At 36.4% G+C, this 22,472-nt stretch overlaps 1 protein-coding gene across 1 annotated transcript in view; it reads right to left on the reverse strand.

Annotated features, from left to right (window-relative positions):
* Positions 1 to 22,472, reverse strand: part of Dok6 (docking protein 6) — a 309,537-nt gene that overhangs the window by 53,276 nt on the left and 233,789 nt on the right. The window contains exons 6-7 of the mRNA XM_038331279.1: positions 20,621 to 20,759; positions 11,403 to 11,520 (exon numbers count right to left, since the gene is read on the reverse strand). Of these exons, the coding sequence (XP_038187207.1) occupies positions 11,403 to 11,520; positions 20,621 to 20,759 (257 nt within the window). The remainder of the gene's footprint in view (positions 1 to 11,402; positions 11,521 to 20,620; positions 20,760 to 22,472) is intronic.

Genomic DNA, 22,472 nt, shown 5'->3' on the forward strand with positions numbered 1-22,472 from the left:
CAACATGGAGGAGGTATGTTCACCAACTCTGCAAGCTACACTCTCTGACCCAACTCCAGGAACTCAGCAGGTCTCTGTTGCCATTAAGCAACTAGTAGCACACTGCTCACAAACCCCATTTAAGTGTAGGACCTTCCAAATGAGCCAGAGTTTATGCCAGCATGAACCAGGAAGTCACCATTTCTTAAAGGAGCCACACCTCTGCTTGTGGCCTCTAAACACAGCCTATCTGAAAAAATGTGGTTACCAAAAAGCCGTGCTTTATTCTTTTCTTTTATGTCTAGAATTCCTTCCCAAACTCTCTTAGTTCTTATGTGGATATAGTTTCCCATGTTGTGGTACCATTTTGTAGATGGAGACTGCTTGTTTGTTTCCTGGCTGCCCAGACTCAAATAATTACACAGAAGCTATACTAATTACAGCACTGCTTGATGTATTAGCTCAGGCTTCTTATTAACTAACTCTTACATCTTAAATTAACCCATTTCTATTATTTTATATTTTATCGTGAGACTCATGATTTACTGGTATAAATAGGAGTGAAGGAAACTGATGCGTGTTTTATATAGATTTTATATGAGTGTCCTCCTTTTGAGTAGTTGGGGTTTTTTTTCTGGTTACTTCCCTCTTCAAATGTTGACAACAGACAAAATGTGTGAGGGTAGTGGTACCTGTTGTAAAATTTTATATAATTGGAACAAAGCAACATGTGATTATGTGATGTTCTACTCTCATGTAGACTGATACTCTGGAAATCATGTTTGTCTTCACTGTGCTCATGTGTTATGTAGTCTCCTTTCTTCTCTTGTAATATAAGAGTTTCCTTGGTAGGAGATGTTTTATATAATGGATCAGTTTGAACTTTTGCTGATAAGTCCATTACAAATTATTGTTCCCTTTCTTTAATTCTGTCTTTACAATCCTTAGTTCTATTCTATTAAAGGAGGAATGGATTACATGTTCACACATCTTAGGGAGTAGTGCTTGGCACAGATTTCTCATGAATGCTACATTTCAAAAGTGAGAAGTCATCTACGAACACTGCAGTGTGTGGTTTGCTTTTTAAATGTGTATGAGTTTCTGCCTGCCTGAATCTTGATGAGTATCTAGTGCTTCAGCTGCTGACCCATCTTTCTACTCTATGCACATTTTAAAACAAGTGATTACTGAAATGTATAAAACATTTGTTTGTATTTGTTGAGATCATTTGATAGCTTTGAGCTTCAAGTCCTTAATATGAGATAGTCTATTGATACATTATTATTAAACCAACCTTACAATCTTGGAATAAATACAATAAATCAGTGATGTGGGAGATAGATAATCTATATTCTCTTTTTTCTACTGTTCTCATTTAAATGGAGTTGAATGCTCAGGTAATTTGTTAATTAGTTTTCCATATGTGTTCTATTATAAATACATGCATTTGTGGCTAGAAAATTTTCTTCAACTATTAGCTTAGCCATATTTCATAGGTTTTGTGTCATGGTCTTCTTACCTTATAGTTTAGTTTTTTTGTGAGTTCAGTATTGCATCATTTTATTCAAAATCATAAAAGTACATTTGTAAATTTCAAAAGCTTAAACCTTTGACTTTCAATTATCATGTTTTTATTTTACCATAATAATAGACCAAAACCACAGTTTAATTAATATTCCATGGATGTTTAAAATGAAGTAATCTCTAATTTTGTTTTTACTTAAACTTCTTTAGTGTTGGTGAATTATTTATTTCTCTGCACATTTTTAGAGAGCTTTAATAACAAAAGTGTTGTTCTAAGGAGGAGAATGGACATGGTCATGAGTTAAAAAGACATGGGTTGTGAGAAGGATTTTCAAGGGTAGTGAAAAAGCCAATCGAAAAGAAGATTCAGAGAGATGGTTACTGTACTAGTTAGGGTTCTATAGAGGAATAGTGTAGGCATCATACCAAAATGTAAGCATATTTAAGGGTTCCACAATAACCTGAAATGGAGTATAACAAAGATTTGTTTATTTGGGGACCAAATTCACAGTTAGGGTAGAGATCCATGGTCCTCTGTTTGTGTTGGAAGCTGGAAACCAAATCCAGCAGAAAAAGTGGCTGTCCACATTTTTCTTCTGTGCTTATAGTACTTTATATCATGCCCAAAATGGACTGGTATCTAAGTTTTTTGGTTGAAGGCATTGTCACAACAGAATAGAACTGGTAGAAATAAACATTTGCAAAGTCTATTTATTAGATTGTCATACAGGTTGTGGTTCCGATAGCCCAACAATGGCTTTTTTTAATGATGGATAGTCCAATAATACAGTAATACAAAAGTTATTCAGTTCTTAAATCTCAAAAAACCGAATTCAATCATAATCATTTCTACCTGCAGAAGTAAAGATATATTCAGTTAAATTTTCTGGTGTGGGATTCCCCTCTGTTATCTGTGATTACTATTAATGAATAAAGAAACTGCTTTGGACCTATAGCAGGGCAGAACTTAGTTAGGTGGGGAAAACTAAGCTGAATGCTGGGAAAAAGGAGGTGGAGTCAGGGAGAAGCCATGTAGCCCTCCCAGAGCCAGATGGAACTTTAACCAGCAAGCCACAGCCACATGGTGATACACAGATTAATAAAAATGGGATAAATTAATATGTAAGAGTTAATCAAAAAGAAGCTAGAGCTAATGGGCCAAGAAGTAATTTAATTAATACGACTTCTGTGTGTTTATTTTGGTTCTGGGTGGCCAGGACAAGCAAGAGGCCTCCTTACTACAATTTAATATATTGATTCTTTGGTATTTGTCATATTTTTCAAGATCACACACTAGAATAACAATTTTCAGCAGAAGATACAAAAAATATTTACTTAAGGGCAGTAAACCCTTAGGGCATTTGCAGCTTTGCTAGGGAAGTCACTTGAAGAGACATTAAATACAATGGGGAAACCCTGTTTTTAATCTCAGTGCTTAAATCATAACAGAAAATATGCACCAGGGGGAAAAGTGTAGAGTAAAAAGGAGTAGTAACTTGCAGAGCGATTTTGAAATTTCTAAAATAAGACACAAAAGAAGTTGGAGAGAGGAAGGAACACAGTTGAACTTGCTGTAAACTTAGTTAAAAGCTGCAAAGGTAATTATGAAAAGTAATGGTAACCCTCAAGAGTCAAACCACTACTTTACGTACACAATGTTCTTTGAACTGTTTTTACAAAAGGAGCGATGCTCCAACCATACTGAACTTATCTTTAGACACTAAGAATTTTCCACAAATTGCTTAGATGGCTTCCATCTGGGTCGTCTCATTTAAAGCCCATTCAGGAATAGCTGTTGCCTGCCCTTCAGAGAAATAATTCTTGTAAACCTTGATTATGGTTCAGGGAGAATGTACACACACAGAAGGGTGGAGACTATAAATGTTTTATGTCTTTAATTCTGTCAGCCCATCAGTTAGTCACAGAGGCATAAACAAGCTGGAAAACCAACACAGCTTGATTGACAACCCTGATATTTGTCTTGAAGGAGTTCTTTTGCATTCTTGTCCTTCAGTTTATTTGCTATGAAATAGAGATAATAATTGTACTAGTGTCAGAGAATTGGTTGGAAGGTGATTAACAAATGTGAACAAAGTTGACAACACCTTTCTCCATACTTGAAACCTGCAACCATAATTAACTTCTTAGGAATTAGGTATTATATGCACAATATTACCTAGTATAATCTCTTTTTCACAGCAGAGCACTACAGAGCACTTCCTTTCTGTAAAGCATTTTCAACCAACTTCTTCTTCACTTCCCATATAGACTGTGCATATTCATGGTAGAAGTCAGTCCATTGCCTGTCTATGTTCACCACTTACTGAGTGTAAAAGTTAAATTATGGAAGGAGACTGCAAGTTTTTTGACTTAACAGTATCGTGTAGTCTTCAGAAGGGGGGGTTGACTTCCAGTAGTCAGCAAAGATGTGAGTAATATACTGTGATTACTATTTTTACAAAATTAAGTTTATTTAATACAGCCTTAGACTAACTATACCATTAATTCAGAAACAGTCAAGTAATAAAACTAATTATATTATAATTTTTGGCATCTTCTTATTTATTCATTGTTTACCTTAGCTTTTATAACATATTATATATTATTTATCATATTATGTAATATATAATATTATGTATATAATATTTTTCACAACACCTTATTTATTAACAATTTTTTTAAATAACAAGTTTCTCTAAATCAACTGAACAAAGCTCTTATGAACTCAAAGTAATTGAAGCAGGAAGCACAGGACTTACACGATTCTGTACCAGGTCCTCTATACATATTAGAGCTTTCAGTTTAGTATTTTTTTTTGTTTGTTTGTTTTTCGAGACAGGGTTTCTCTGTAGCTTTGGAGCCTGTCCTGGAACTAGCTCTTGTAGACCAGGCTGGTCTCGAACTCACAGAGATCCGCCTGCCTCTGCCTCCCGAGTGCTGGGAATAAAGGCGTACGCCACCACCGCCCGGCTTCAGTTTAGTATTTTTATGGGCCTCCTGAGATATGGTGAGATAACAATGTGCAAATGTCTCTGTGTGAATATGCACACAAGCATGTTTCTGCATGTCCACTTTTGAGTATGTAAATGTATATACACATGGCAAAAGCTGAAGTCTTATTCATATTAACTAACCTGGTCATGTTAGTCTTCTTCGGAACTAATATTATATCCTATGTGTATATGTAATAAAGAAAAATGCAATTTATATACTCTTTATATAAAAGGTCCCGATGAGGAGCAAAAGGAGGGAGAGCATGAGCAAGGAAGTCAGGACCGTGAGGAGTGCGTTTACCCATTGAGACGGTGGGACAGATCTAACGGGAGACCACCAAGTCCAGTTGGAATGGGACTGATGAAACAGGGGACCAAACCAGACTCTCTGAATGTGGCTGACGGTGGAGGAGGACTGAGAAACCAAGGACAACGGCAATGAACATGACCTCTACAGCATGGACAGGCTCACTGTGAGCCTTGTCAGTTTGGTTGCTCACCTTCCTGGACTTAGGGGGAGCTGGGAGGACCTTGGACTTAACATAGTGAAGGGAACCCTGATGGCTCTTTGTCTTGGAGAGGGGCGGAGTGGGGGTATGGGTGGAAGGGAGGGGAGGGAAGGGGGAGGAGATGGAAATCTTTAATAAAAAAAAACTTGATTGGCATTGAACTACACATGTTACCTATATTTGTTGTAGTTGAATAATTCAGTGGGGAGTTTGCTGGGAAAGAAATCAAATTTAGAGAATATTTTTAAAAATTTGAATTAAGATCATTACAATCATCGCTGGATTATATTAATTAAACAGAACACCTGGAAACACTTGATCTTTTAAATTTTAGTAATTACTGTGTCACATCTGCTAAATAGTATTTCAGTGTCTGACTTGTTTTATGTCGTGTGTTCAGCATTTGTCTTGTGCTATTTCAGCAGAATTTTGCCATCTCAGTCCTAAGGCTCACATCTGGTCTGGTCAATAATGTAATGCCTTTGAGAATATGTTTAGTAGTAGCAGTTCTAGCCAAGTGAGTGCCTGCCAGAGGAAGGGTGTTCTCCAAAGGTCCCCTCAGCATCTAGAGTAAGGTGATCACCAACACTCAAAGACTTGGGTCTAGAGACTGATGTGGTGAGGCCGGCAGTATGCAGAGTGACTCCGTTCAGCGCCTAGATTCTGGAACAATGACTTCTAGATTCTTTAGGCAACCTGGACTGAGAAGTATAAGTGTTGGGAAGAGTGAACTCTCTGTTGAGGCTGCTATGTCTTACACTTGAAGATGAGGAGAAAAATATTATTCCATGAAGGTACAAGACTGAATCTTATTTTTTTTCTCCTGTGCAATCTTTGGGTAAGAAAGGCTTAGAATCAGTGTTTGTGAAATTCTAAAAGCTAGAAACTTTGTCATAATGTGAGATTTTTATGAAGTCTTTAGAAAGAAGTGAAATTCTTTATGCATAATGGAAACTGATTCTATTTGGAAGTGAATACTAGAATATATTGGTAGCAGGTAGCAATCATGCTACTGTCTAAGAGAAAGAGAGAAACTTCTTAGTGTGAATTTAACTTACTTATACACCAACATTTACTTATACTTATTTAATACCCTGCATTAACTAATCCTATTTATTCAATGTGATAAGTTTTATTATACTTAGGGAGGAATAAAATGAAGCTTAGGAAATTTAAGTGCAATACTCAAAACCACACAACTTAACAGTGATACAGTTACCATTCAAATCAGGTTTATTTGACTCCAAAATTCAGAAGTGGATGAAGCCCTTTGACAAAAATGAGCTACCATTTATTTATGCAGTAAACTTCCATAAATGTGGTTTAATAGACAGAAAATGTTGCTTCTGGGAGAGGAGTCATATTTCTAAAAGCTGTTACTAAATTGCCAGGAGCATGCTGCTGCCAGTGTGGAATGCTGATGTATTTGACTGCTTCTGACTGCCCTGCCTACTTAGTCCAAAAACATAAAATCTGAATATAGGAATGAAAAATATAAACTACTCTTTACTTTTGCTGCAAATTTCTCTATTAGTTTTTAAGTTTAAGAATGCTTTGACTCTGTAATCTGGTAAACGTGTCTTGGTGAGTTTCTAAACAGACAAATATCAATGGGAAGACTATACAGAATTCAAATTTAAAACTGAATGGGTATAAAGAAGGACAGAGGGTCATAGCTAATGGAAGAATAAAAAAGTCTTTGATGTACCTCCCTAGTCTATGTTGGAATTTTCTTTACCATTTTCTGAAGGTTATCTCTAATTCTAATTGTCTGTTTCTGTCCTGTCCTTCTGAGAAATTGGAGCCACATTTGCCCTTTCCGTGAGCATCAAATGCTTTCGGTGTAATTAGGTAAGCTTCGGTGCTGATACTGGTGGTCTGCAGCTTAATTACAGACACACAGAGGGCAGAAGAGGGCATGCAATTCAGAGCTGGCATTTGGCTATTAATCAGTGTTAATGAAAGCAGAGCTTCTAAAGCTCCCACCTTTACAGAAGATAGGTCCTCAAACGTTTTTGTTCAAACTCTTTAGAAACAATGCAGAGTATATCTATCCCACTTAATTTTATATGAAAATAAGAGATTACATATATCAAAAAATTAAGAATAGTTTGCTCCCCATAAGCACACTCTCTAAGACCACATCAACTCCCCTTTCAGAATAGTTTATTGAAGAAAAGTTAACCCCAGCGGGAGAGCAGCAGATGAAGAGCAAAGAAATTGAGCTGGCAGGTTAAAGGGAGAGATTTGCTGCATTTCAGGACAGTTTGTGTTCTTGCTAAATTAATGACTAGCAATAGGAAATGTCTATACTTAGTTCCAATGTTCCCTCTCAATCTTCCCCTGTCAACTCCTTCTTCTCCTTCTATCTTTATTTTAGTAGAGAGAAGCTATTACTTCTAGAAGAGACTCATCTTTCTACAAGCTGTTACTGAGACACCAGAAACAGGCTGATGCGTTCCCTCCTAACTCCCCCAATTTTCTTTCCTCTCTCCCTTCTTCCTTCTTAAAGATAAACATAAAATTTATAAGGATAGTAATTTTTTCTTTGTTTGTTTGTAGAGACAGTTTTCTTTTCTTTTTTTCTTTTCTTTTTTCCTTCCTTCCTTCCTTCCTTCTTTCTTTCTTTCTTTCTTTCTTTCTTTCTTTCTTTCTTTCTTTCTTTCCTTTTTGATTTTTTGAGACAGGGTTTCTCTGTGTAGCTTTAGAGACTGCCCTGGCACCAGCTCTTGTAGACCAGGCTGGCCTCAAACTCACAGAAATCCACCTGCCTCTGTCTCTCGAGTGCTGGGATTAAAGGCATGAGCCACCACCGCTCAAAGGATAGTAATTATTAAACATAATTTCAGAGTCAAAAGTTCAAAATAATGTTTTTTCCTTCAGCATCATAGACTTCCTTGATTTTAGAGAAAGCATTATTGTATGTGTATGACATGAACATTTGTATATATAGAGAGGAAGTTGAACAAATATACCTGCTAATACAAATTAAGAATTCCTGTCTTCTAAAATAAAGAGAAGTCCACTGCTGCAAGGAAAGTGGTCAAATATGACCTATCGGGAGCTACTTGGGAATTATTCAATGGGAGACTTGTTAGTAGCTAATGATTTCTCTTCTCATTTATTTGATCTTGGCTCCACAATCTCTCATTCCGTCAGAGCACCCTCGGGGAGTATCATGGAGAGACCAGCTTATTCTATGTCACTTATTCTCCAATCACAAAGTCAAGTGCTACATCTCACTATTGACATATTTGTCTTTAAAGGGGTGTCTGGCAACATAAAAAGAAATGAATGGAGTAAAACTTAGCTAAGTGTAATGCGTAGAGGCTGACAGGCAATCGAAGTTTTATGTAAGTTTAATATAAATGACTTTGTTTTCAGGCCATGAATTTTTTCATCTCTAGTACATGTGCTGCTTATTAATGAAGCCAATCTATTAAACTCAAAGCAATAAAACTTTTCTTCTTTTCCTTCTGAATGAAAGCTCACTGAATTTAATTCACATTGATCTGCAGCTCATAGCTTGAATGTAAAAATATTATGAGAAAATTCTGACATGAATTTGCATTCCTGATTCTTACCTGTGGTTTACTTGATATAATAGTTAATCTTCATTCTAGCTTTGCCGGTTTTAGAATTTCCATGGAAACAGTCTCTGATTGTGCCCATGACAGTTTCTAGAAAGGGGTAATTTAAGAGAGAAGACCTGTCTTGGATATGAAGAGAATGATCTGATGTGCTTGGGTCCTGGGCTGAATAAAAATGAGAAAGCCAGTGGAGAGGAGACTTCCTGCTCTGCATCCCGTGTAACATCCCACTGTGACCAGCTGCCCTGTGCTTCAGCTGTCACAAGGGGAATGCATTTCCCTGAACTGCAAATCAGAAGAGCCTCCCCTCTCCTAGGCTTCTTCTTGTTTACAGTCAATAAGATACAATTTACATTGAATAGATTCTAAAATTTGATGTATAATAACTACCTTAGTATAGTTTTGTTTTACCAGACAGTAACAAACCAACTAACCAGAGAATACCATGGTTTGGAGACTGCATGCAAGAAAGCTGACGGATACACTTGACAAATAGCCTTCATATTACTAGAGTCTGCAAACCACACAATGACGGCCAATTGTGGAAAAGAAATGATGCCAAGTCAGGAGCATAACTATGGACGCAAGGTAACCAGAGTTGTACACACATTACAGATTCACAAAAGGGTGCCGAAATTCATTGCTTCTATTTTTATTTCTCCCTTGTTTCAGTAATTTTATTCAATGCTGATTTCACTAGAATTTAGTTCAGTGAGGAAAGCTTTTGACGATTCATATCCCTTGCTTATGTGGACTGCTACCACAGAATAATTCATTTCTGTCAAGTGTCTCTAACAAGCTCATATCTGCAATTGTTACCTATCATCTGTTTGTTGTCTGCCCATCTTTGTATCTGACTACTTATTTTATCTCTTGCTGAGTATATAGATAATTATTACTACCCTTGTGTATGCTATAATGATAAGGCTACACCAAATGGTAAGGTGTATTAGTCTAAGAAAAATGCAGCATAATAGTCAACACATAGTAAAGAAATAGAATTTAAATTGAAAATGTATCCATATATTTGTATGTATATAGTACAAGGTAATAACCAACCAAATAAGCAGGGAATAGCATGATATTGAAGCCTTATACATAGACTAATTGGCATTAGAGGTATAAAGCATGAAAATTTTTAAACACTTAATATCTTGATTTTAGAATGCAAAATTGACATTGTCCTTCAAAGAATGTCTGGCAGTGTTTAAAGAGATACTTCAATCTACCCTGGTTATATTTATTGATATGAAAGGTATTTTTCAGTCTAAATAGTAACTCCTCTTTTGAAGAAAAGCTTCAGTAATATGGTCATGAAAACAACTGTGTGTTATTCTGGAATTTATAATCAAATAAACAAAAGCAGAGTGTTTATAAACTGCCTTCCAATGCTTTCTATTAACCTGTCACATTGTTTTACTTAAATATTTAATGTCAATTATTTGATTCAAATATTTCAATTTCTGCTTGAGAATAGTCCTATCTGTATATACATATTTATAACCTCAAAAGCATGTTTTCTGGCCTTAGCATTAAAGGCAGCATCAATAAACCAGACCATGAATATTTTAGGGGATAGTGCAGTGCAGACACAGGAGAAGCTCCTTCACTCATTTTCCTTTCTGGACATTTGTTTAAATACCACATTATTATAATGTAGCCCTGGCTTATCCGGAACTCACTCTGAAGAACAAGCTAACCTCATACTTGCAAAAATCCTTCTTCCTCTACTGCCCGAGTGCTGGGATTGAAGTCAAGCACCACCCGGCAGCAATTGCCTCCAATAAATGACTAAAATCCTTCCAACTTCTTTTCCTTGAAGAACATATATTTAATCATTTCTTAGTGATTTAATTTCATTTGTCTTTCTGAAACTCTGGCAAGAAAATAAGGCTATTCATATTCTTCCATTCATATTATTTCTCTTCGCTTGTAATATAATTTTTGTGTTGCAGAATAATTAGTGCTGTTAATAAGTACAAAAGCTAAAGAAAATAAGAAAATAATACAAAAAATACCAAATTATGGCTTTAATGGTTATGTATTCACTAGGTATTTTATTGGGTGCCTACCTCTTTAAGCCTAATGTGTGCTTTTAGCTGTGCATTTTAGTTTTATCCTTATGTTTCTTCCTCTAGAGAGAATATTCTATATGAGGGATAATGGTAATTATTTAAAACAAAAGAGAAAGAATAGAAAAAGTAATGGCACGGTTTCTGTGGCTGTCCATCAGTTGTTTGATGCCTTTCTAGTCTCCTCAGCCAACAAACCATTCCCATGTTGATTAACTGGTCTCTGGGAAAATCACAGAGGCATCCTGTTTACACTCCACGGTGGGTCTCTCTGGTAAGACATTGGCTATATCTGAAAGCTTCTGTGAGTAAGTTTGCGAAGGATTTTAGCACCAGGCCTGAAACCAACTCCTGATCAGATGCTTAATCGTAGGAAGAATAAAAGATGTTGAAAAATAAGTCCTTCGCAAAACAGCACAACACAGACCTCAGCATTCAACCTTCAGCTTTTCACAGTGTGCTTTGCACAATATTTTAGTCAACATCTTCTGCCAAATTTGGTCCTTATCCATTACAGTAATTTTAGGAATCATTTTATAGCATGCACGTATAAAATGATAGCTTTAAAAAGTAATGGTGAATCTCAGAGTTCCTACTCTGACCCGAGACAGTTACTGAATGAAAACAAAATAAAAAAAAAAGCAATCAGTGCCAACACACAGCAATTTGTATGACTCCTCCACCGAAGGATGTGGATAGCAGTCAGTGTGATGTTGTCACTGTAAAGCTACTTGCCTTGCAAGCTGTAGATTTCTCCAACGCTGTTCTGACGCGTAATGTGATGCCAGTATGCACTACGAGGAAGAGAGATGGATTTCGATAATGTCATTGGTTCAGTCAAGCTTGTCTGAAGCTAAAAGAGAAAGAAAATATATCTTAGGCCTTCTTGGGGATATCAAGCTCAAATCAACCCTTTAAAATGCCAAGGATTTAATGTGAGTGACAGAAAGAAGAATTTGGGAAAGATATCTATAAAATTCCCCATTCAGTGATAACTGTGTCAAAAGTAAAACTGCCACTGAAAGATTTCCCATGTTCCAGTGGGTGGCCCACAGATATGCATATATAGACGTAGTGGGAGGGAGGGAAAGAGAACGGTGGAAAGGCGGTGGGGAAAAAGAGACAGAGAGACAGACAGGCAGACACAGAGAGATAGAGACAGAGAGATGGACAGATAGGGAGAGAGAGAGAGAGAGAGAGAGAGAGAGAGAGAGAGAGAGAGAGAGAGAGAGAGAGGGAGAGAATATTGGAAACAGGCATGTTGGATGAACATGGGGGAGATTTACAGGAGGTAAATGAGGTAGATATGATCATATTTCTTTTACAATGTATGCAATTACTAAAAATAAGGAGACATCTGGAAAAGTATGGAAAACAAAATGGGGAAGAAGGGAAACAGCTCAATGGGTAAAAGAGATTGCTGCACAAGAATGAAACCACATTCCAGTAACCCCAGTGCTGCAGGGTGTGAACTGTCTATTCACACGAGAGTGTACACAGTTTCAGTAAGAGGCTGTCTCAAAGGGATAAGTTGGAGTGTGATAAACCAGGATATCTGTTGGTCCCTTGGCTTCTATACACAGGTGCTCAGCCCATCACATATGTGCATATACCACATGCATGCTATACTACTATAAATATTAAAACATCAAAAGGGAAATATATATATATATATATATATATTCTTAAATTGTTGTTAAGACTGGAATCTGACTTATTAAGAGGGGCACTAAGAATCTCAATGGCTTCTTGCCAATGAAGAAAGAACAATGGAAAAAACTCATGGGAGAATCAGTCACAGGTCATGTTGTGAACTGGTTTGCATTTTAGTGGTTGAGAAATATTTACACAGTCCACAGTGTTTCCCAATGTATAGAATGGTGAAATAATTCAAGAAATGAAGGAACAGCCTGCCAGAGTGGCATGTTCTAGAAAAGGTGCCAAACAGAAGAGAGCCATTTTCAGACATTTCTTAACACCTCCTCCCACCTTTGTGCAGGGCTGCTTTTCTTTAATGTGTCATTTTCTTGTATATACTGAATGAATGCTCTCACTGAGAATCTCTGTAATAAAAGAGCTAAATGTGTTTGTATTTTGAATGTCCTGTTTCGAGGTTAGCTGATTACATCATTCCTTGGAGAATAAGATTCACACACACACACACACACACACACACACACACACACGAATGGATTCATAGCTTTAAGAAAGAAATTTTTGCTTATTTATTTATTCCTATTGTTTAAAAAATACAGAAATGGTTTTATTTGGTCTTTGTTCCTTTAACACAAGCTGAGCAATACACAAACAGACCGCTTAGCTACTGCCATCCAAAAGCTAAGTAGGCCAGCAGATAATTTCTGAGGCCTATAACAGAGATGTCTCTGCTTCCTTGTAAACTTTCCACCTGGCATTACAACTACTGTATTTGGAAAATGTCTCAATTTATACTGTTCTTTGTTCTGTTGCTATAAAATCTTCATGAAATATTATCATATTGGAACATTTGGAGTAATCTGAATTTGCTGTCTTGTACAAGATCAACATACTCAGTTTATTTGAAAGCCTACCTGCAGAGCAACTTCGCAGCTGGTTCTTATGTATCCACAATGATACATTTCACATTCTCTACTGTCTGTACACAATATGTATGCTCCCCACACCCATATTCCATATACTTTGGTATGTGTAGGAATGTGAAGGAAATAGATTTTGTTTTCTGTGCTGAGATTAAGTAGGGCTTTCTGTACCTGTACCATCCTTTTCACTAGTGCCCCAGCCCTGAAAGCTGGAAACAACTGTGTTTAGGGATACCCATGTTTACACACCATCAAATATCCCCACATGGGTAAACTTAGTCTCCCTCTACTTTAGAGAAGTAGAGGTAGGTTTCATTTTATGATGGTGTTATTGATAGAGGAAGTCAACTTCTCCTATGAAACATGGAATTGATTAAACACATACATCTTTATTTAATTCATGTCAGCAATGTACATTAAAACATCAACTAAACTGAATTTATACTAATCATAGTTATGTTTATTATATAGTCTACTATTTTCTTAATCTAATATAATATGTTATTTTTTATAAAATAGATATTTCTAAAATTTAATGAAAGCCTTTTTCCTTCTTAGTTAAACTTAATTTTGGTAAATATTGTTTTACACCAAATAATCAGCCTTGAACATCCTAGAAGCACAATAAGCATATGGTAACTGTTGAAAATAAATGCCAGAAAACCAGCAGAAAATTCCCCCCTTAACATCTGAGGCTTCACACCTCTTGTTGGATAATTTTCCCTTTCCAGGCTGTCAATGCCTTTAGCTATATTCAATTTCTTCATCCCTTTGCCTTAACTTTAGTTACTTTCTATTTACTTGTTGAAAGAGAAACAGCTGTACTGAAAACTTGGTTATGGCTTTTCTCGACCTGTTTACCTATGTTTCCTGCACATTTGAATTGTTTTTCTGGACATCAGAGTGTAACTCACCATTCATACCTGTATAAAGTACTGTTAGGGAGTGAACTCTGTCCTCAGAAATACACTGAAGTATAAAATCCTGTGTATTTAGAGGCAGGTTCTATGAAGAGGCTAATTAAGGTTAGAAGAAGACCATGTGGTACAACCCTGGTCCAAGAGGATAGTGATTTTATAAAAAGAGGAAGAGACTCCAGGGGATAATAGTAATGGAAAAAATGCCTGGGATTAACACAAACGGAAAGTGGACATTTACAAAGCAAGAGTTGAGACATCAGAAAAACAAAACAAAACAAAACAAAAAATCCTAAACCTGTTCAGTGGTGATTTTGAACTTCCAGATTACATAACTGTGAAAACGTAAATTTATGCTGGCTAAGCCACCAACTCTACAGTCTTTCTTACAGCTATACCAGACTAATAACAAGGAAGATGTATACTCTCAGATATGATCTGTCCAGTAAATTTTAATTGTCTTATTACCTATAAATAATGTATTGAAAATTAGTCTATAGATAGCCCCAGTAGAGAAAATTATATTTATAAGAGAAAGATAGAAAGAAACATATACATTTGCATATATGTGTAAAAGAAAAGTTATGAGACCATTTGTAGAAACCCACATTTGGGGTTTCTACTTCTCTCTTAATACACTGTGATCAAAAGCAACGTGAGGAAGAAAGGGTTTATTTCATTTTTACTCTCTTCATCTCTGAGGTAAGTTAGGGTAGGAACTCAAGGCAGGAACCAGAAGGCAGAAACTGAAGCAGAAGCATTGGAGCAACACCGCCTACCGAAGTGAGGTCTATGGCTTTCTCAGCCTGCTTTTGTACACAACTTAGGACCACCTGCCTGGGGGTGTCGTCACCCTCAGTGGCTTAGACTCTCTCAGACCCGTCATTTATCAAGAAAATGTCATACAAACTTCCTGTAGACAATCTGGTGAAGACATTTTTGTTGAGGTGGGTTTTTTTTTTGTTTGTTTGTTGGATAATGCTACTTTGTGACAAGTTGGTAAAAAAGAAAAGCAGGACACCATTTCTGTCTTATTTATTGTGTGTTAATATAAAAAAGGATTAATTCATGTTTTTAGAACACAATTTCTGTCTTATTTATTGTATTCTAATAAATGAAACAGGATTTTATAGTTTCTCTTTTTGGAGAATCTGCTGTATTGCTTTTTTTGTTTTTTATCTAGTGAGAAATTGTTTAAGAAACCACAACAAATCCTGGTTTTGTGCCAGAACTACCTGAGTACTTAGCTACTAATTCCCTCCCTTGCAGGCAACATTCACCTGATTCTTGTTTGCTTAGGTGGGGTTAGGACTCTGAAAAGGTGCTATAGCACAAATGCAAAATCAATTCATCAGGGGAGCAGTTAGCTCAACCCTTGAAACATTTGCCAGGGCTTTTGGTCACCTCCTTTTTCTGAACATTTACTTCACTGGGAAGCTGATCAATGAACCAGAGAATGCTTATTTGGTGTCTGAGAAGAGTGCAGGTCACAGCTCAACCAAGTGTGAAGAGTAGTTGAGATGTCTGTGTTCTACCTGAGAGCACATACCAGAAAGGCAAAGTCACCGAGCATGACTGAGTCTTAAAGTGCTCCATACACAATGAAGTTGATACCTGTATGAGCAAGCTGCCTTAGATCTTATTCGGACAATCAATTAAAAAGTTATTTATTTGTTTATGTTTGAGATCTATACATAAGTAATAGAAAAATAGATGCTAGTACTATTTACAAAAATGGAGCAAGCACAGTAATGACATTGGAGGTAATGATACATATCTATTCTAGGCCAAGGTGATCTACAGAAGTACAAAACCTAAGAAAAAATGAATAGAAGAAATATTTGATTAATGTAAGCATGTGGGGAAAGGTAGGACATAGATGAACAGAGCTAAGCATACTGTGTATATTCATAAGTGTGCTTGCATGTATGTGTATCTGTGTATTTACATAAATGAATCAAACTAGAAGAGGAGAGTTAGTATCTCACTTTTGTTCCTGTTGATATGATGAAATACTCTGACAAAAGCAGCCCAGGGGAAAAAAGGTTGGCTTACAGTTCACAAAGGTGAGAAAGTCAAGACAACCTGAGAGCAGCTCCCACATCACAAACATAATCAGGAGACGAGAGCAGTGAATGCTCCTGCTCTTAGCCTGCTTTCTTTCTTTATACAGTCCAGGATCCCAGGTGGGAAAGGTGTCACCAAGAGTTGATGGGGCTTCTGCTTTGAATATTAAATCAAGAAATTCTCCCTTAGACTTATCTCTCAGGTTATTTTATATCTGTCTAGTTAACAATTAACACTAACCATCATACTTATTGAATGAGTTAAATGCTTCATAGTACATAAGCCAACATGTTTGTTGATACGTCTGAGACTAGAGAGGATAGATAATAACATGTGCTATATAAAAATTAAAAACCCATTGCAAAGATTCCAATACTAAAAAGCACACTAATATAACATATGAAATGCATATGTTATTAAAATAGTTGTTCTTTGCAATAAAGAAGTATATACCAGGCACTCCCACTTGAGAATACTGCATTTTATTTGTTCTTAGAAACAAGTTCATGAAACATTAAAGTTGCATGTGAACAGAGACCCCAGGGACAGTAAGCCAACCATGCTTGGCACTGTTTGTAGTCATTAAAACAATCCTCTGAACTTTGATGGTTTATGGGCAATTGGTTTCTCACAGACTTGGCTTAATTTTCGGTAAGGGACACCTCACACTTAATCTTCCATTTTATTCAAGATAAATGAGAAGGAATTAGTAGACATTTTGCTGAGCTTGTTCCAAGGTAACAAATAAAATGTGATTTACACAGTCATTTAATGGAAGTTGTTCCAATGTCATTCATTTGATCTTCATAGAACATTATTTTAATTTAGGTTGATACAGTGATTGTTACTACTGTATGTTCTAATTATGTACTAACAAATTACATTTAGGTAATTCGAAAAAAACGTAAAACAAACCCTATCATTAGACTAACAGCATCAAAACAAGTAGTTTTAACAATATTCATTTATTTTTATATTCAATGATACTTTTAAAAATATATGTACATTCAAGCCAGGCTTGGTGCTGCAGTCTTATACTCCTAGATACTCAAGAGACTGAAAAGGGAGGATTGTGAGACCAAGGCCAGCCCAGGAAAATTAATGAGACCCTGTCTCAAAATGAAAAGAAGGGGAAAAAAGCCTTGAGATAAAGGTTGGTAATGGAGGCCTTATGTCTGTACAGTGCAGAGATGAAACAATATCTGTGTATCCTTAGAGTATTTCACACCTGTAAATTAGATTGTATATGTCTTTACTGACCTATTATTTTAACTCAAGGGTGCTGATGAGCACTTGCTAAATACTACAGCCCATGGTTGTTTTACTTCCCAATTTTGTTCCTTTAAAGCTTTAAGTAGAAAATGCTTTATGTAAGTAATTTTCAGTATCGGTACATTTTCCAGAAATCCCTGCTTGTATACTAACTTTCTAAAGTAGATGTTATTGCCAGGCTCCACATAGCCTTTTGTTTCACATCACATGGCTCCACTCGTCTTAGCAGTGTATACCACTTCTGCACACCTTGTGTTCTTTCACCTACCACTCAGGATGTGAGCGCAGAGATTACCACCATCAAAAGCAGCACTGATTGTCCTGTCACAGTTTTTTGCTTTGTCAGACAGGAACTTGCTATGAAGCCCTTGAATCTGTGATCTTCCTGTTTCAGCCTGCCAAGTACCAGGATTACAGGTGTACACCAATACATCCATTCTTGCCCTTCACATTGCTATCTTGACTTTTACAACTTATTTGGCTTTGATTATTCGTTTTGAAATAAGATAACTTTGAACTTGCAATGTTATGTTTGTATGCCGAGTTGTTTCAGTCTTTGAAATCTTTTCTTTCTTTAAGAAAGTTAGCTGAACGCGCCCCTCACGGTCCTGACTTCCTTGCTCATGATCTCCCTCCTTCTGCTCCTCATCAGGACCTTGGGAGACAATGGCAATGGGCTTGGACTCTACGGCATGGACGGGCTCACCGTGAGCCTCGTCAGTTTGGTTGCTCACCTTCCTGGACTTAGGGGGAGTTGGGAGGACCTTCCACTTAACATAGTGAAGGGAACCCTGATGGCTCCTTGGCCTGGAGAGGGAGGGAGTGGGGGTATGGGTGGAAGGGAGGGAAGGGAAGGGGGAGGAGGAGGGGAGGAGATGGAAATTTTTAATAAAAAAATGAAGAGAAAAAGAGAAAATTAGCTGATAATGGTTTAAGCATATGATTCCTAGAGTGTGCAAAGCTTCTGCGACTAGACCCAGACAAGTATGTTAAAAATGTGCTGTGTACCACCACAGTAAGATGCTTCCAAATTTTTCATATTTTTGCTGTAGAAAACCTTATCTTTCTCATGCTGATAGAGCTCCCTGAGAGTGTACCTAAGAAGAATGTTTCAAAGGAATCCTGCAGTGGAAGCTAAACCGCTAAGAATATAACCCTTCTGGGAGGACTTTAGTTCCTCCAAAAGTTATAAATGACTACGTGCTCACCACTTACAAAAACTATCACTATATTTTATATGCTCTAAAATTTTATTCATTTTAAGACACACCATCATTATATCAAGAACTGCAAATGATTGGTTCTGCCAGTCAAGCTGTGGCCTACATTTGAGTGAGAGCTGCAAAAATGAAGAAGGAAAAAAAAAAAAAAACAAAAACAAAACCACGTCTGTCATCTTGGAATTGATGCAATATGGTAGTGTATTCCAGATCATGTGACTGCCTATGAGAACTACATGCTATCTACTTATTGATAGAGCACTCCATGGAACATCATTTTGTAGAAGGGTGGTGAGGAATGATTAGTAAAATTTAACTGGAGAAGGGTGAGTTCCTTCAGTTTCTATCATTATTTAAGTTACTTTACAGCAGAGCTTCTTTTTCTATCCTGTCTTCCCTGTGACAATAAAAATAAGAATTTCAGGAAAAATCATTTTAAGTATTGATTTTCTTTTTGTTTTTCTAGACAAGCTTTCTATGTGTAACATTCTGAGTGACCTGGAACTCCCTTTGTAGACCATGCTGGCCTTGAACTCATAGAGTTCTAGCTACCTTTGCCTCCTAAGTGCTGGGATTAAAGGCATGCCCAACCCTGCCCAGCTAAATATTGATTTTTTTACAAAAGGATAAAGTATAAATTGAGGAGCTCTCAAATAGGTGTTTAAGTTGCTTGTGTTTATCACAAGTTTAGAAATTACTGCTCAAAATGTCTTTTTTTATTTACTTATATTTGAAAATGTATCAGGAAAACTTTTTTTCATTCATGTTTTCCCCAGTTATTGTTTAAGCCATACACATTTTACCATGCCTATAATTCCAGTTAATGTTTTTAAACTGTAGGCATTTTACCATGTCTATAAAAAAGAATTTAAAAAGGAAGCTTCCTGAACTCTTCTTCCTCTCACTCCCTCCAAGATCTCCCTTCCAAAATCAATGTCTGTGCTTTTAGAGACATTTGTGAAATTCCTGTCTATCCAGGGTAGATCTGTATTCAACTCAGCATGCTGGAACATGGGGTAATTATGGCTGAGCCTCTGATGAGTAGTTTCTATTACAAGGAAGGTCAACATTGTTCTGGGCAATGTGCTGCCTTGATAGTAGAGCATCTTTTAGCAGAGGAAATTGATGAATTTCTATTGTTCTTGAGAGAAGATTTCTATATATGAGAGAAAAATGGGTTCTAGACACATCATTCTATTTAAACACCTAAATTAAATAATTTTATCAATGAAATTAATAATAGTAATGCACCAGAAATAGCTTCAGTTTAAAATGTTTAAAATGGCTTAATCTTCCAATGTATCCAAAATAAACCCCTTTTCTTATTTTGTTTAAAATATTTGTATTAATTTTTTAAAGATTTCATACAATGTATCTTGACTATATTCATATTCAAACTCTTTCAAGATCTACATTTGCATTCCTACACATCCAACATTGGATTTTCCTTTTAAAAATGCAATCTACCATATAAAAACCCTGCAAGCAGTGATGTTGGGCTCACTAGTGTGGAACCCAGACCAGATCTGTCTACTGAAACGGTTATTGATGTTTTCTTCCTGAAAACATAATTAAAATTTCTCTATGATAATTTGCACCCTTAAAAATATTATAATTCACGAATTTGAACTCTTACCTCATTCTCTAAGCAATCCGCAATAGGTCACACACAGATCTATGAGAGCAGGGTTTCTAAGTCCTGGACAAAAATAATTTCTGTGCTACAACTGAGTAAGCTATTGCAGATCTTAGAGGTTGACTCTTATAGGATGGGAAACAGGCTAGGGCATGGGTGGACACCATGCACTATGCAAATAGACTCATATAATATAATATAATACATATCAGCCCAGGGACATTAATTCACAAGCATTAGGTTACATAGGATGGAGTCTTACCCGGGCCTTCTGCTCCATTTCTAGCATTAATCTTTCATGTTGCTCAGCTATGGCCAGTGTTGCAGAGTGGACCTTCTGATAGATCATTTCTCCTTCCCTTGTTTGAAAAGTGAATAGTCCTTCTCCTGTGTCACACATTCTGTGAAGAAAGAGAGAAAGAGATGGATCTTTGTAGATTCAAGTGTTGCCAATAATTTCCATGTCAAAGATGCCCTTAACTCCATGCTAGTTCATTCTTGGACAAACCATCCGACGTATGCATCTCTAAATGTAAACTGGGGGAACTAAAGGTGAAAGTCCATGTGTACTCAGGTTTTTAAATGCTTTCCAAGCTGTAAAGGAACAAATAAAAATGATTTAGAAGCCGGGCGGTGGTGGCGCACGCCTTTAATCCCAGCACTCGGGAGGCAGAGGTAGGCGGATCTCTGAGTTCGGGGCCAGCCTGGTCTACAACAGCTAGTTCCAGGACAGGCTCTAGAAACTACAGGGAAACCCTGTCTCGAAAAACCAAAAAAAAAAAAAAAAAAAAAAAAAAAAAAAAATGATTTAGACATGCTTGGTGTGGGAATCTGAATGCTGACACTGGAGTTTTCTTACTCTCAGGAATAGTTACCATATACTCTACCTTTTTTGTGCAAAGAACAGGAGTTTTAAAGTCTATCATACATAACCTATTTGAATTTAAGAATATTTGGCTTTAAGATAGATTCTGCCAAAAACAGGGGTGTACATTTAAGCAAGATGCTTAACCTGCCTATTTCTGCTATGTTTACAAAATAGGAATAAGGGAGCCAATTCATACAATCTTAAAGGTTAAAGAGTTGGTAAATAGTTTACAGCATTGCTTAGCATACTCAGAGTGTTAAAAATTGTTAGCTACTTTCATCATAAAGCTTAGAATTAATATTAATGAAAGTTTAGAGGTCATTGAATAAATATCTACCCTAGGGAAAAGCTGGGTGATTTATTTTTGCCCAATACAAACAGTTCTGTTTCTATAAGTTAGGAAAAAGTATAATACAGTTGGCACTATGGGTGACAACATATTATAATATTGAAATTCTTACCAGATATTCTAGCAGAAATATCAAAAGCTAAGTTTATTTTCACTTATTTAATGATAATAACTTAATAAGACAGTCTTAATTGAAAATTATTTAAAAATATATTTACAGACCAGTTTGAAAGGCTAACTGTGGTATAATATCTTATTTATTATTTTAGCCCAGTTTTAACTATAATTCAAAACTATCTATATCCATATGATATTAATTACTCTAATATGAAGAATTAGCTGAATTTCTATGCTGCTAGTTTTATGTTAATATGATCGAAAGAATTACAGGTTACAATGTCAAAATATTCATGTGACAAAAACTATTGGACAATTTGGATTTTTCTCTATGACTCTCCAAGGGGACTTTAGTAGCAAAGAAATGTCTCAAGAGACTTACAACATTGCTAGGGCTGTGACTGCCATCCCTCTGGGCCCATCCAACCAGCACTTAGCTTCTGTGAAAGCAATCTTAATAAAATTCACACAGCGTGAAATGGAAAGTCTTGGGGAAAAAAATCAAGAGTTTTCAAAAAGTGAAACAAATGAGCTATCTTTGTTGATGCAGGGGTGTTTGGAAATGCAAAAGCCACAGAAAACCCATTGGTAAGTCCTGGACACATCTTATTTGAGGTGGAGATTTTGTTCACTGTCATGTGCAGAATGCTGCTTATTAGCCTCAGGAAATGAGATAATGAAGGCACAAATTGTTATTTCATACCCAGTCATTCAGATGTGAAATGTTGATCCCTGTCCACTTCCTAAGACTTAATTCTTCCCAGTGGGAGACTTGAGTGC

The sequence above is a fragment of the Arvicola amphibius genome, chromosome 5 (genome assembly GCF_903992535.2).
Source record: "Arvicola amphibius chromosome 5, mArvAmp1.2, whole genome shotgun sequence".
NCBI classification, from domain to species: Eukaryota; Metazoa; Chordata; class Mammalia; order Rodentia; family Cricetidae; genus Arvicola; species Arvicola amphibius.